This window comes from Platalea leucorodia, assembly GCF_965183815.1.
Source record: "Platalea leucorodia genome assembly, chromosome: 2".
Taxonomy (NCBI): Eukaryota; Metazoa; Chordata; class Aves; order Pelecaniformes; family Threskiornithidae; genus Platalea; species Platalea leucorodia.
The window spans coordinates 115,624,133-115,637,989 of record NC_138824.1 but is presented as its reverse complement, the minus strand read 5'-3'; the positions used below and the strand labels follow the sequence as shown (position 1 = coordinate 115,637,989).

Genomic DNA, 13,857 nt, shown 5'->3' with positions numbered 1-13,857 from the left:
TACAAGGTAATATTTCAAGATGTAGTTAGTTACCTTACATGTGCACAGTCAAAACCCACAGTATAGCACTTTCCTCCTGAAGCAATTTGCGGGATTATTACAGGAATCATTCTACCCATTTCTATGGCACAGCCATTTCTGAAGCAGAGCATGGTTATTTAATAGTGCACAGACACATGCACAGCAGTTTAGGACAGAAGGTGCCTAAGAATACCTCTGCCAAGTCCTTGTTCAGCCCACACAGTGCATACTATGCAACGTACTACCGAACCCATATGTTAGTATCTTGATGTATCGGGGTGTGGGATAAAACAGAAAGAACAGGTTGGCTCAAAACCACCGTCCAAGTATTTAAATCGTGCCGCAAGAGGAGCACTCATGCAACACTGCAGTATTCACACAAGGGAACATATTAACCCCATGCAAGGCAGACAGGTTCCATTTTGTAGTGCTAAGTGGATTGTCCTCACAACAGTTCTCTAATGAGGCTGAATTTGAGGGTTGTAGTCCTCTTTTATACTTAGACCTGTGTTTCTGTCGATCTTGAAATAGCCCCAGGCTGAGACCTTTCTTAAATAATCTGCTATAAAAACCTTATTTTCTTCAAAGTCCTGAAAGGTGGAGTTCTCTGCTTGCTGACTATAGAGCTGCCTCGAGGTAGTCAGGCTGTTCATATGGTCAGCAGGTAAAGTGTGCATGGAGCTAGCCTGCCAAGGTGCGTTGGGGCTTGTTTTCTACACGCAGGAATGTGGAAAAGCCAAAAAAGCTGTCCAGACTTCACCTGCAAATGGAGTAATATTAGGAGTCGAGCACTTAATGTATGTGTGAGACATACCTTTTCTGTAAAATAAAGCATGTAAAGAATGCCAGAGCAGGCAGTTTCACAGTTACCCAGTGACCTGATTGGCCCCATCATTGGATTCGGTATGAATCTCAAAGCAGTGCGATGTGCTTTGTGGGACTTTCTGTGTTTCCTTCTGTAATCTCTGGAGCTTCTCCTGCCACATGCTCTTCAGCCTGTGTGAGCAGAATCCATAGGGTTGGGAGGGTGGAGTGGTCCTGCAGAGTGACAGCTCCCAAATGCTCAGCCACCTGCTTCCCCTGGAGACCTGGAGCTTGCAGCCCCTGTGGCAGAGAGCAAGCCTGATCTTCTGGGAGTGCTTCTCCCATACCATGACAAATCCTTTCTGTAGTGCTGAGGAAGGGGAAATGAGTGCTACTTTTCTCTTCTGCCATCCTCTGTGGGAGGTGGAATCACTCTGTGGCAACGACACCATTTGATGCATTTGGTTGTACAGATTGGGCATTTCCAAAGCATTTTTGCTGTTACTGCAAACTTTATAAATGATGCGGCTGCTCGCAACTTCACATCCCACGTTACAGACAAATTTCTTCTGAAGAAAGGACTGACTCAGTCTGTTTTGGAAGATGCAGCCTACCTGCCTGCAGATGTGAGCTCAACTATAGAAACAATATTGTCAGAAAGTCTCCTTGGACTTAAATGTGTTTTCCTCTAATGCTTTTCTTTTCTCCCTAGCAGTGCGCAAAGGGTACAGGATCCAAACTGACAAGGAAAGGGACTCCATGAAGGTGCTCTACTATGTCGAGAAAGAACTGGCTCAGTTTGACCCAGCTAGGAGGATGCGAGAACGATGTGAGGAACAAGCATGGTTTGATTTTTTTTTTTCCACTGACCTGTAAAAGACTGCAAATTCATAGTTAAAAGTTCACTGGCTTTGCCTTAGAGCCAGCCTCTAGGATATGATGTCCAGGATATGGTACTTAGGGCAGATAAAGTCTAGATTTTAGGCATCTACAGATACGTTCTGATTTTAAAGATCTGCCACTTACTTACCTATCATCCTTAATTAGAGCAAACAAGATGAGGGATACTCAGATGCTCATGAAAATTGTCCACTCAGATAATTAAACTTTTGGATCATCAACATCTGAAAAGCCAAGTCCATACTCATGCCTTCTATAGCCTGTGGTGTGATAATAGCTGGGATATTGTCTTCACAATTCCTATATGTCTTACAGTGTGATGCCTGTAAATTCCCAGCATGGCAAAATAGGAGAGGGATGATTTTATTGAAAGCATATTTTGTGGGCTGCAATGACCACAGTGTGGTTTGAAAGATGCAGAAAGGTAGTTTGGAGTGGCTGTTGCCCTGCAGAGGGAGCAGGGACTACAAGAAAGATTCAAGAAACCAGGGGATCGTCAGATTTTGTGACACTGGTCAACGTAAGATCTGAGGTGGTACATGCATCAGTACTCGTGGCTTGGCAGTCAGACAACTGCAGGTTAAGAGGAGCAGGGTGGTGAACAGGAACATGATGCAAACTCAGAACTGAGCTTCTGTGTGGAACTCCTCACTGTCTTCCGACAGCCTCTTGCAAGCTTTATTGCCCTAAATAAAGGCTGAGGCTGCACTTAATGGGTGTCAGAATACAAACCCAAGTGAGGATCTTTCCGCATTAGGAGGCAGAGGTGCAGAGGCGGGACAAGCTGTGTGCATGAGGTGGGCTTGCAGTGCTGCTCTTTGTCCTCTAGCTGTGCTGTGCGGAGGAGAGCAGCAGGCTGGGGGCTCAGTTCCTCCGGGCAGCATCCGACTTGCGCAGAGCTAACCCACATTAGGCACTGGCAGAGGCTCATTTAAAACAGACGCGTGAGATCCTGCAAATCAGTGAAGGTGAAGGCTTTAGGGAATGACACTACATCAAAGCTCTGTACAGATTAGGCATAATGAACAAATTATATATACTTCTAAAACAGTCATTGCTGAGCACACTGTCTTCTCCACCCACAAGATTTACTATAAAAAGACCTCTCCAGATTGGTATGTCAGGCCTCCAGATGTCAGTGTGCTTGACGGGGTAGAGACTGACAGTGATTCAGACAGTCTCTTACTTTTTTCTTAATCTTTTTTTGAGGGGGTTGGTTTTGTTTTAGCTGGGCAAGTCAGGCCAAATCCAGAGCCAGCCTGTCTCACACCAGGAAATGGGGAGGTGGCACAACTGCTGTGATGATGTTCCACCAAGCTCAGTGCCCACCTCGCGAGGGTGGAGAGCTCACATGTATTACTGAAGCAGGGCTGAGGGGGGATTTCTGCATGAAGGCTGAACTCAGTTGTCTGGAATACAGGTATCTGATGCCATTTGCGATACCCTTAGAATATCCCACCTGGCTGCCGGCTACCAGTTCAGAAGACCTGTAGGTCTAACAGCAGCTCTATATCCAAACTGAGCCCCAGGAGTCTTGGGCAGGTTTGGTCAAGGGTTTGGAGAAGGGCCTTGGGTTCCATTTTGATTTTTTTCTAATGGAGGGCAGCTCAGCCTCTTTCTGAAAAAGCTGCAGCTGGGCTCACCACAGCCTTCCTGTCCTCTCCTCCCCTCTCACACGTGCTGTCAGGTGATACCTGTCTCATTTCTTTTCTGCAACCTCCCCTGCAGATAACAACACCATCTCTGAACTCAGCTCTTTGCATGAAGAAGACTTGAATTTCCGGCAGCCCTACCGCCAGGCGCGAAGGAAACCTCTGCCTCCTGCGGGGGACCTGGATGGCGATGCTGAATACTGGGCAGGAGTGATTGGCGGCGGCAGCACGTCAAGATCACAGGCTGTCTCCGATTACAGAGATGAGCGGGACAGTTTCCGGCACAGGTGAGGAGTGCTGTGTTGGGAGGCAGCTATATCTGGCAAAGTAGTAAAGAAGGGAGAAGAGACAGATGGACTGGTAGCTTTTCTCCATTTCCTGCTGCTCTGGTTCTCCTTAGCAGGATGGAGGGGTTAGAGAGAAAGATGAAATCTGGAGAGGTCATTAGATGAGGTCGGAATGAATCTGATTCCCACAAGACTGCTGAAGCCTACCCAGCTGGGCAAAGCTAGCGACCAGCCCCATCCCAGGTGGGATGTAAAAGTGAGATCAATAGGAAACCAAGGCACCCTTCCCAAAGTGCTCTCTTGAGATTTGTACCTGCTGGTGCACTTTATTAGGAGTCACACCCTGGTGCTTTGGTGCAGCAAGACCCGTGCTCCAGGCATAAAGGACTGGCACTCTGGTGCCTACAAGAGAGATATCGCATCCCTCCCTCACATACCAGCAGCCCAGTCTCCCAAAAGCAATGGCAGGGGTTTCCTTCCCTCAGTACAGGGCTATTGTGTCAGCTTACTTTCTTTAAACCTGCTTCAAAATTGCCCTGCTGTGAGCTTCTGTAGCCAGGTTCTTGGGTTTTCCCAGCAGGACATAGACCTACAAGTTTGGGGCCAAGGAGAAGCAAGTCCAGCCCTGCATAGTGAAGGACAAGGGAGGTGCACTCTAGGGTTACTCTCAGGTAGCATTAGACACGTAGAGCCCAAGCTATCTGCACTAAGCTGCCTTTACAGTCATCAGAGAGAAGCAGGGATTTTGAGGATGTGATACATCTCTTCCTACAGAAGATGGTGAAAACAGGTCAGATGATTCATGCCCCAGGAATGCCTGTTTCCCTCTGTTGTCTGTGAAGGCAGCTGAGGGGATGAGCGCAGCCGAATCCTGCCGTCTAACACTACCCCTTCCCTCCTCCAGCCAGCAGAGATCCAAGTCCGAGATGTTGTCCCGTAAGAGTTTCTCTGTGGGAGTGCCGGCCGTCTCTATGGACGAGCTGGCAGCCTTTGCAGAGTCCTACAGCCAGCGGACCCGGCGGGCAGACAGCCAGGATACTCGGCGCTTCGAGCGGTCAGAGTCACACGGCGGCCGCAGCGGGGGGCTTCCCCACCAGGATAGCTCCATGGAGGAGTACTACACCAAGCGTAGCAGAGGGAACCGAGAGCCGCTGACGGACTCGGATCGGGGCTGGTCGTACAGCCCACCCCGGAGACGGGCCCATGAGGAGAAGCACCTGCCCAGGCTGGTGAGCCGGACGCCCGGAGGGAGCCAGAAATACGATCACTCCTACCTCAGCAGCGTCTTGGAGAGGAAATCCCGGAGCTATGATGAGAGCGGTGACCTCAGTGAAACCCCGTCAAAGCTGAGCTCACAGCCCAGCCAGAGAGGAGGGGGAACATATTATGCCTGGTCACCACCCTCTACCTACAAAGCCGAGAAGTCGCAGCAGCAGCCGCAGCAGCCGCCACCACCGCCTCAGCAGGAGGAAGAGGAGGACACCTTGCCCCCGTACAGCGAGAGGGAGCTGAGCCGAGGCCCGTCGTACAGGGCCAGGGAGCAGGCCTACCTCAACGCCTCTGACAAGAAGAGGAAAAAGGACCCCAAGAAAACAGTGAGGCCATGTCTGGTGTTCCTGATCCAAACGGGCTGAGTGGGGACCCACCAGGCAGGGGTTACTAACCAGAGTTTAGGGGCAGGGGGGCTCTCCAGGACGGTGGAGCCTGGAGTCCGAGTGTGGGGAACCCCAGCTAAGGGTGGTTGCTGTGGGAAGAGGGCAGTCACTGTGGGTGTAGGAGGCCAGAAAGGGAAATAGCTTCCACACAGGACTCCATGATGGAGGGGAGAAGCAGATATGCCTGGGCCTGGGGAGCTAAGGGATATTTTTGGCATCTGTTGCCTGGTGATCCAAGGAAGTGGGAGTTTATCTAGGGTTTAGGAGGATCATGGTAGGGAAGGGAACTTACCCAGGGTTTTACAGAAATTACGGGGCATTGCTTTGGCCTTGATCCTTGTTAAGGAAGGGTTGAGAGGTTCTGTTCTGGACTGGGACAGTGCTAGTAGCAAGGCATGGTGTAAGAGAACTCGGGTCTTTCTGAAAGGGGTGAGATGAGAGACTCCCGTGGGTGCATGCCCATGGGCATGTGTACAGGCCATGCAGGCCAAAGGCGTTCCTCACACAGGATACCCGCAAGTGCAAAACATCCTGCCGCAGTCTAGTGAGGACTGATGAGTTCATGGTTGTTGGGGAAGGGGAGCTGGCTGAAGTCTGTTCCATGTGGGGGAGACCTTGTCGCTAGAGCAGCTTGGCTGTTAGGCCTGAGCTTAAGTGGCATGTGTGAGAGAGGAAAGGGGTGTGAGCGGACAAGGCTATTGCTGTTTGGTTGTGTCTCTGTCAAAGCTACATCTGCCTCTTTGTGTGTTCCATGGGTGCTTTCCTGTTGACATTTCTCTCTTTCCTCTCAGAACGATTTCCCAACGAGGATGTCCCTCGTGGTTTAAAGTGGTTGTGGACATGTCATGTTGATGGGCTGGATACCGTGAGGTGACTGCGGTGGAAAAGATACAGAGCAACAAGCAAGAGAGGCCTCCGTGAACCTTGGCAACCACCAGCCATGGACTCTTTGTTTCAATTGTTTGTTTCATCAGGGGAGTAGAGGCTTTCATAAGAGACAGACTCCCATGAACAGCACTCAATCTCAGAGGCTCTGGGAGTCTGCCAGGAAAATGAGGCCAGGGCTCTCTTTGGCACCCTGCTTTCCAGCGCCATCCATTCTGCACTGGAAGGCGACCACGTCCCTACTGTCACTGCAGCCCTGAACTACAAGCAAGACTGCCTTTGTGCCTCTTGCCCTGTCTGATGTGCAGAGAGAGGCCTGTGTGCCTACCTGTCGCTCTCTCTGTCTCCTCAGTTCTCTGTTTGGACTAAATATTGTCTCCATACTTACACTTAGCGCCTTTTCTGTATCATCCCCATGCTGGGATGAGACCTTGTTCTTACAGCTGCAGACTGCCTCCAGCTGATCGGGCCCTAAATCGTGAAAGAAAATCTACACCTTTTCAGACACTGTAGAAAAGGACTGATGAGGTGTTACTTTGGCAAGGGCTGAACAGAGAGAGAGAGAGAGAGAGGGACAATTATGGGCTGGTTTATTCAATATATTTAGTTCTGTTCATTGTGTGATGAGAGTTGCAGGTGAGATTGATGTATTGTTTTGAAAGTGGATCAAAGTAGCTTTTATTGTGATGAGAGCATGATGTGTTTTTTCCCCCATCCCCAACTGTGATTTGTTTTGATACAGTTGCGTTTTCTTGCAGCTGAGCTGTGACCCTGTAGAGCTTCAAGCTGGAATATCTACTCCACCATATCATAAGCAGTGCTCTAGCCTTGCTGGTGCTCTGCTTCCAGCACCACCAGACGTCTCTGCCTAGTGAGTGGCCTTTTTGTTTTAAAGAAGCAAAAAGGGGAAAGTCTCAGCGAGAGGGCACCTGCAGATCTTCATTCTGTGCTACTGGTATTACTCCTTTCTGGTCATTGTTCCCAGACATTGAAGAGAGCCGTAACAGCAATGGAAAAAGAATTAACACTGTGGATGAACACAAGCTTTGAAAGTCACCTTTTTCACTTACAACGATTCCATTCACTTCAGTTGTGACATGGTTTTAGTGGCTATTGTCTCAGGAACAGCTGAATTTAGAAGCGAGGGCTTCACACCATCTGGAAGCCTGACATTCTGGTTTTCATAGGGTATAATGCAGTCATTTCTGTAATTTTCTTTAATTTTCTTTAATTTTTAGCTGCTAAAATTGTAACGTGAGGGAAGATGATGAGAACGTTTTAAGGTCCAGCATCTTGATCCCTATTATGCCTAGAAACAACTTAGTGCCCTATTATGTTATGGACATTGTCAGCCTCTGAAATGCCATCTTTGTTGTTACTCTGGAAATTTGGGGAGCTGTCTGGCCTCAGGTGCTCACTCTGGCAATACTGTTTTGAACATTAGATTTATTAACATCACTGCAGTTCTCCATAAAAATGGCAGATTCATTTCTGTATTACTCCTTTTCCATATTTTTCTGTTCAGCAGGAATGGTCAGGGGAGAGGAAGGGTAATCTCCATAGATTTGATGACAGTGCAGTTTTCATGCTAGAAGGTGAATTGATGAAAGGACGGCTTTCTTCTTCTCCTACGCTTCTCTAGTGATGAATGTAGTTTTGGAAATCCCAGTCCTGGGTCTTCTTGGCTGGAGAAGGATTAGCCTGCAGGGGCATACAATCACAGAATCACAGAATGGTTTGGGCAGGAAGGGACCTTTAAAGGTCATCTAGTTCCAACCCCCTGCCATGGGCAGGGACATCTTCCACTAGATCAGGTTGCTCAAAGCCCCAGCCAGCCTGACCTCGAACACTTCCAATGATGGGACATCTGCGACTTCTCTGGGCAACCTCTTCCAGCGTCTTACCACCCTCATCGTAAAGAATTTCTTCCTTATGTCTAATCTAAATCTACTCTCTTTCAGTTTAAAACTATTTCCCCTGGTAAAAAGTCTCCGTCTTTCTTATAATCCCCCTTTAAGTACTGAAAGGCTGCAATAAGGTCTCCCTGGAGCCTTCTCATCTCCAAGCTGACCAACCCCAACTCTCTTGGCCTTTCTTCACAGGAGATGTGTTCCAGCCCTGTGACCTTTTTCATGGCCCTTCTCTGGACTCCAACAGGTCCATGTCTTTCTCATGCTGGGGACCCCAGAGCTGGATGCAGCACTCCAGGTGGGGTCTCACCAGAATGGAGTAGAGGGACAGAATTGCCTCCCTGAACCTGCTGGTCACGCTGCTTTTGATGCAGCCCAGGTTATGGTTGGCTTTCTGGGCTGCAAGCGCACATTACCAGCTCATGTCCAGTCTTTCATCTACCACTATCCCCAAGTCCTCTGCAGGGCTGCTCTCAATCCCTTCATCCCCGAGCCTGTACTGATACTGGGGATTGCCCCGACTCAGGTGCAGGACCTTGTGCTTGGCCTTGTTGAACCTCCTGAGGTTCACATGGCCCCACTCCTCAAGCCTGTCAGGGTCCTTCTGGATGGCATCCCTTCCCTCTAGCAAATCAGCTGCACCGCTCAGCTTGGTGTCATCCGCAAACCTGCTGAGGGTGCACTCAGTCCCACTGTCTGCTATTAATAAAGATTGACCAGTACTGGTCCCAGTACAGACGCCTGAGGGACACCACTTGTTACTGATCTCAATTTGGACATTGAGCCATTGACTGCAACTCTTTGTGTGCGGCCCTCCAGCCACCTCCTTATCCATTGAATAGTTCATCCATCAAACCCGTATCTCTCCAATTCAGAGACAAGGATGTTGTGGGGGGACCATGTCAAAGGCCTTACAGAAGTCAAGGTAGATGACATCAATTGCTCTTCCCCTTATCCACCAACGCAGTCCCTCCATCATAGAAGGCCTCTAGATAGTCAGGCACAATTTGCCCTTTGTGAAGCCATGCTGGCTGTCTCTAATCCACCCTGTTATCCATATTGCCTGGACATCATAGCTTCCAGGAGGATCTGTTCCCTGATCTTACTGGGCACAGAGGTGAGGCTGACTGGTCAGTAGTTCCAGGGTCCTCCTTTTTACCTTTTTTAAAAATGGGTGTGATGTTTCCCTTTTTCCCGTCACTGAGGACTTCACCTGACTGCCATGACTTTTCAGATAGGGAGAGCGGCTTAGCAACTACATTTGCCAGCTACATGCCAGCTACATCTACTTGTGTTATGGCTGGAGAAACTAAATTTTAAATATTTTCATCTTTTCTCATTTTTAATGTATGTTCCTAGGAAAATCACAGCACAGTTAACAAGAGGTAGGCAGGTGGTTGCCATCTGAGGTCTCCATGGCCTTGAGAAGTCTCCAGAGCTACACTACATGTTATTTTAAATTAAACATTTCATCCCTGACATATGACGATACTAACAGCAAGAAATGTTGATGTTTTGTTAGTCTGAAAACCTTGGGAACCCCTATGCAGTGAATTTCAAGGGAGTTTAGCCTGCTCTCTTTTCCATCAGACACCCAGCAGACCCAGGAAACATTTTACATAGAAAGTTGAAAGTGCATCTGCAACAATGACTATGTCAGAAAGGGGCCAAAACAGCAATTTAACTGTCTCTGAATACCTGTATCTTTTAAATCCTACTGAAAGCCAGAGCGTCGCAATCTCCTTCTCATTTCAGTTATGTCTGTCCCTTATCTCAGTCACCGTAGTTTATTTGATCAAGCCCTCAGGAATGAGTTGTGTGTATTAAAAATATAAGCCTTCCCCTCATTTATTTGAATCAGTTTTGTTTGCTCGCTGCTGGTACTTTAGGACGCTTGTACACTCTGTGTAGGAAGTTGCCATTTATGTATCTAGCTTATAAATAAGTAGTTGCAAGGTCTTAATTCCCTGAAGTCAGATCTGGGCAGCACCCATCAGTTGGCTTTGCCTTTGCTCTAAAATTTTAGATTTCTTATCTCCCCATACAAATCTGAAGGAATTTTCAGTTACTGATAGTGTCTGTCCTCAGGCCATCTTTATCTTTCCCCTTAGAAATGTGTCTGCAGCAGCACCAAATGAACCAGATCAAAAAGTGAGGGGTGATGCAGAGTAGGGCGTCCATCTCTACAGCTGCACAGCCCTAATGACCCGTGGCTCTTGCAACAGAGAGGAGCAGGGGGCCAGAGGCTGATTGAGAGGCTGCGAGGAGCCTCTTGTTTCAGAAAAGAAGCAATGGTTTGTGTCCACGCCATCTCTCAGAATACCTGCAGAATGCTGGCACTGGAAAATAATGAGCCTGATTATTATGGGGTCTCAAATTATAAATTTTCCAGTGATCAATTTTTATTGCTGGCATAAAATTAAAATCCTTTTCATACAGGATATGGATATCTGGGTTATGTCAAGGACGAGGATGGTTTCGTGGCCTTAAAATGAAGCATCACAACAGTGACTTGCTAAGAAGACAATCGTAAAAAAAAAAAAAAAAAAAGAGCCCTTAGAGCAACAGCAGGATCAAGCATCAGCAGTAGACTAGGCTGTGCTGTCAAAAATGTGATCTGGGCTACTGAAAAAAAGTTTTGACATAATGGAATGAGAAAATAAATACCAATGGCATTCTCAAGAATCCCACTATTCCATTGAAGTACCTTATAAAAATTCCAGGCCGTGGCTTCAGTGTGAATATCCTCAGACCACTCCATTTCCACTGAAATAGAAAATTAACAAAACTAGCACTTTGAATACTTAGAAATTTTGAGGAAGTCCAACATACATCACCTGAGACAGGCAGCCAGAATTATTCAGGTCTTTCTGCTGGCATATATTGCAGGGGACCGGAACTGTAAGCATCCTAGCCTTTGTTGCTGTTACTAGGTCAGAGATGGCCATCGGCAGCGTGCCCCAGGCCCACCTCACCTTCCCCGCAGCCAGCATCGGCAGCTGCGTGTGCCGAGTGTCCCCGAGAGGTCCCAGCTCCTGCTGCGAGGTCTGGGTCCCTCTGTAGCTCACTGAATGGTGGTTTTCATTCTGGCTCGTGACTCTGGGTGCCTGCTGCCCGTGGATCAGCAGTGACACTGCTTTCCTGACCTTTTCCAAGAAGCCCCCTCCAGGTGGGCAATACCAGTTCACCTGTAACAGAAATAAGACAGATGGTTTTGCAGTCACCAAAGCCAGTTTGACATGCCAGTCCTCTCCAGAGTTACCTAAAACTGGCCAGAGAACTTTGTGGGAGGGAGTAGCAAAGAAAGTATCGGGCATTGTACGATGGAACTGGCCTTTTGCAGGGAGGAGAGAAGGCATTCTCAGAACTTTTTTTTTCAGGGGGTTTCAGGAGAGTTAACCACATATGGATGCCACCACTGAGGTGTGACCAGCTTCCTCCAGTAACAGTGATCCGACATTGCGCAGAAGGGCTTTGCTTGGCCAAGTTGCCAGCCCAGCTCCAGGTTGTCTTGAGCAGATTAACTGCTAACTCCCCATATACTTGAAGAGGACTATGTCTCTTTTGACCCAAGGTCCCTCCCAAAGCTCCTTCTCTGAAGAGATGCAGGACAGCCCCCGTACAAATACAGATCCCTGAGAAGGAGCAATCACAAAACATTTCACAAGTCAAACCCAACCACAGACTGTTGCAGGTACATAAACACACCACCACAGTGTTTATCATGCCTGGGCTATTCTGAAAATAAATTTAATGTTGTGGAGAGTGTTTTGCTGAGAAAGCCCTTGAAGCTATCTTCCATTTTCTCCAGGGAGCTTTCGCACAGGGTTGTGGGTGAGGATCTGTTCTGCATCAGTAAGTACAGGGTTTGGGACACGTGGAAACAGAAGCCAAAGGGGCTTTAGCTCATTTCTTGACTGGGTCCAGGAGCAAGGAGACCTTTGGCATAAGCCAGATGCTGCGGACCTGACCATATGGCTCTCCATCGGGCTATACTGGCCATACGTGCTTTCTGCAACAGCTGTGACATGGAAACCACCCTCGTCGTCACTTGGGGCTCCTAAAGCCCCTTCTCCATTGCCTAGGAGATCAGAAAAGAGATCCATTATGTAATGTGACAGGATGGCTATCATTTTGATACGATCTTTAAAATGCTAGCTGGATTGCCAGCATTAGAAGCAGGAAAATCTTAAGAATAAAGTAAGCTAATACTGAAGGAATGAATCTGCCATGATTCCCATATGAATTCTCTTGTGACCTTTACGATTGCTTTTTGACATTCACCCCTGCCTGCACGGGGGCCTTTGCCAGGAGAGACCTTCACCTCCTCTCCCTTTCTGCCTGTCGTTTTTTGTCATGCTTGTAATCCCTCTCTGACCCCGCTGCTTTCCTTGGCTATTTCCAGTTAACCTTCAGCGTTGCACCTAGGGATTCCAGTCAATTTAGATGTAGAGTGAGTGGCATTTTGTAAAAAGACACTTTTACCCCCTATAAAAGCAAAAAATTACAGAATACACAAAACAAAACCCCAAGCCCTCCAGATACTCTCTCAAGCCCAAGCAGGGATGTTACTGGAAGCGTTTTAAAAATGAGAGCTGAACATAATTTCAAAACGAGTAAGTATTGTTTTCAGCCCCAGGGCAGCTGCTGTCAGAGCTCTGAAGTGCAAACAACAGAAGGAAATGCATTCGGTTTTCATTGTCCTTGGTGAGAGCAGTGGCAGAGAGAAGCAGCGTTCCATGAGTCGTAGAAAGCAAATGGGATTCCAAGATGCTATTAGTTACATTTGAGTTTAAAAGTATGAATTAAAAGTCGACGGGCTCATTTTAAAAGCAAAATTCAGGTTGTAACCTCTAATGCCTGGTGGTGGCTCTCCACCACACCTGCTCACTCTGTCTAGAAAAACGTATTTTTTTCTGCAAAGCCTCTACTAGTGCTCCGAGAACACCGTGCCCTCGGTGCCCCAAGCACCAAAATGAACTCGGAGGTGAAAGGAGCCCCTTGTGCGTCCCTGTCCCAGCCAAAGAGCCCGCAGAGCACCAGCACCGTCCCCACCATGCATCCCCACAGGCTCACCTGCAGGTCTGCTTGTACAAGCTACAGTCTGGAGACTCGGGGGGGGTGGGAGCCAAGTGCTCGCTAACTTTTCATAGGCGCTGTCAAAGCCCCAGCCCAGGGGTATGGTCCTCTTGCTGTTTATCAATGAGCTGGTTTTTTTTTTTTTCTGTTGCTATTGCTCACCTGCAGCAGCCATTTTCCCCCAATTATGCAGTGAGTGAGTGACTTTCTTTGCTGTACTCGGCTGTTGTTATTTTACTTAAATTGCCCTTCTCCCTGGTAATAAACTTATTTTCAAGATGGAGGGAAGAAGGACATAACAATACTCTGTATAATGAAAATACACCACTTTTATAGCTTTTTGGGACACACCCTCATCCCCAATTACCAAGCATTATACATTTGCCATGCTTGCAGTTTCAAAGTTGTCGCTTTTGAGTTGTCACCATGGAGAATAAAAGCAGGAAAAGCTACCGCCAATCTGCCTTTTTATTATCCTGCGGGCAAACAATTTGCCCACTTTTTGCTAAGAAATGAGCAGTATAGACGAGCCGTTTTCAACTATTTTTTTATTAATGGATGATAAACCAAACATTTTCCAGTGGAGCAGCAGACCCCTTCATAAATTTCATACCTAGCGCGCAGGATAACGTATACGAGCACATTCTGCCCAGCCTCCTTTCAT

The 13,857-nt window shown here is 47.8% G+C and overlaps 1 protein-coding gene across 6 annotated transcripts in view; it reads left to right on the top strand.

Moving 5' to 3' along the window:
• Positions 1-13,645, top strand: part of ILDR2 (immunoglobulin like domain containing receptor 2) — a gene marked incomplete at its 3' end in the record, with an annotated part of 42,960 nt that extends 29,315 nt beyond the window's left edge. For 2 of the 6 annotated variants that reach the window (XM_082332361.1, XM_082332359.1), the window contains 4 exons: positions 1,541-1,654; positions 3,454-3,664; positions 4,569-5,259; positions 6,111-13,645. In XM_082332361.1, coding sequence (XP_082188487.1) covers positions 1,541-1,654; positions 3,454-3,664; positions 4,569-5,259; positions 6,111-6,146 — 1,052 coding nt within the window. Of the gene's footprint in view, positions 1-1,537; positions 1,655-3,453; positions 3,665-4,568; positions 5,299-6,110 lie in introns of those variants that run through there. The other 4 variants (XM_082332360.1, XM_082332357.1, XM_082332358.1 and 1 more) reach the window with 3 other exon arrangements.
• Positions 13,646-13,857: the final 212 nt, after the last annotated feature.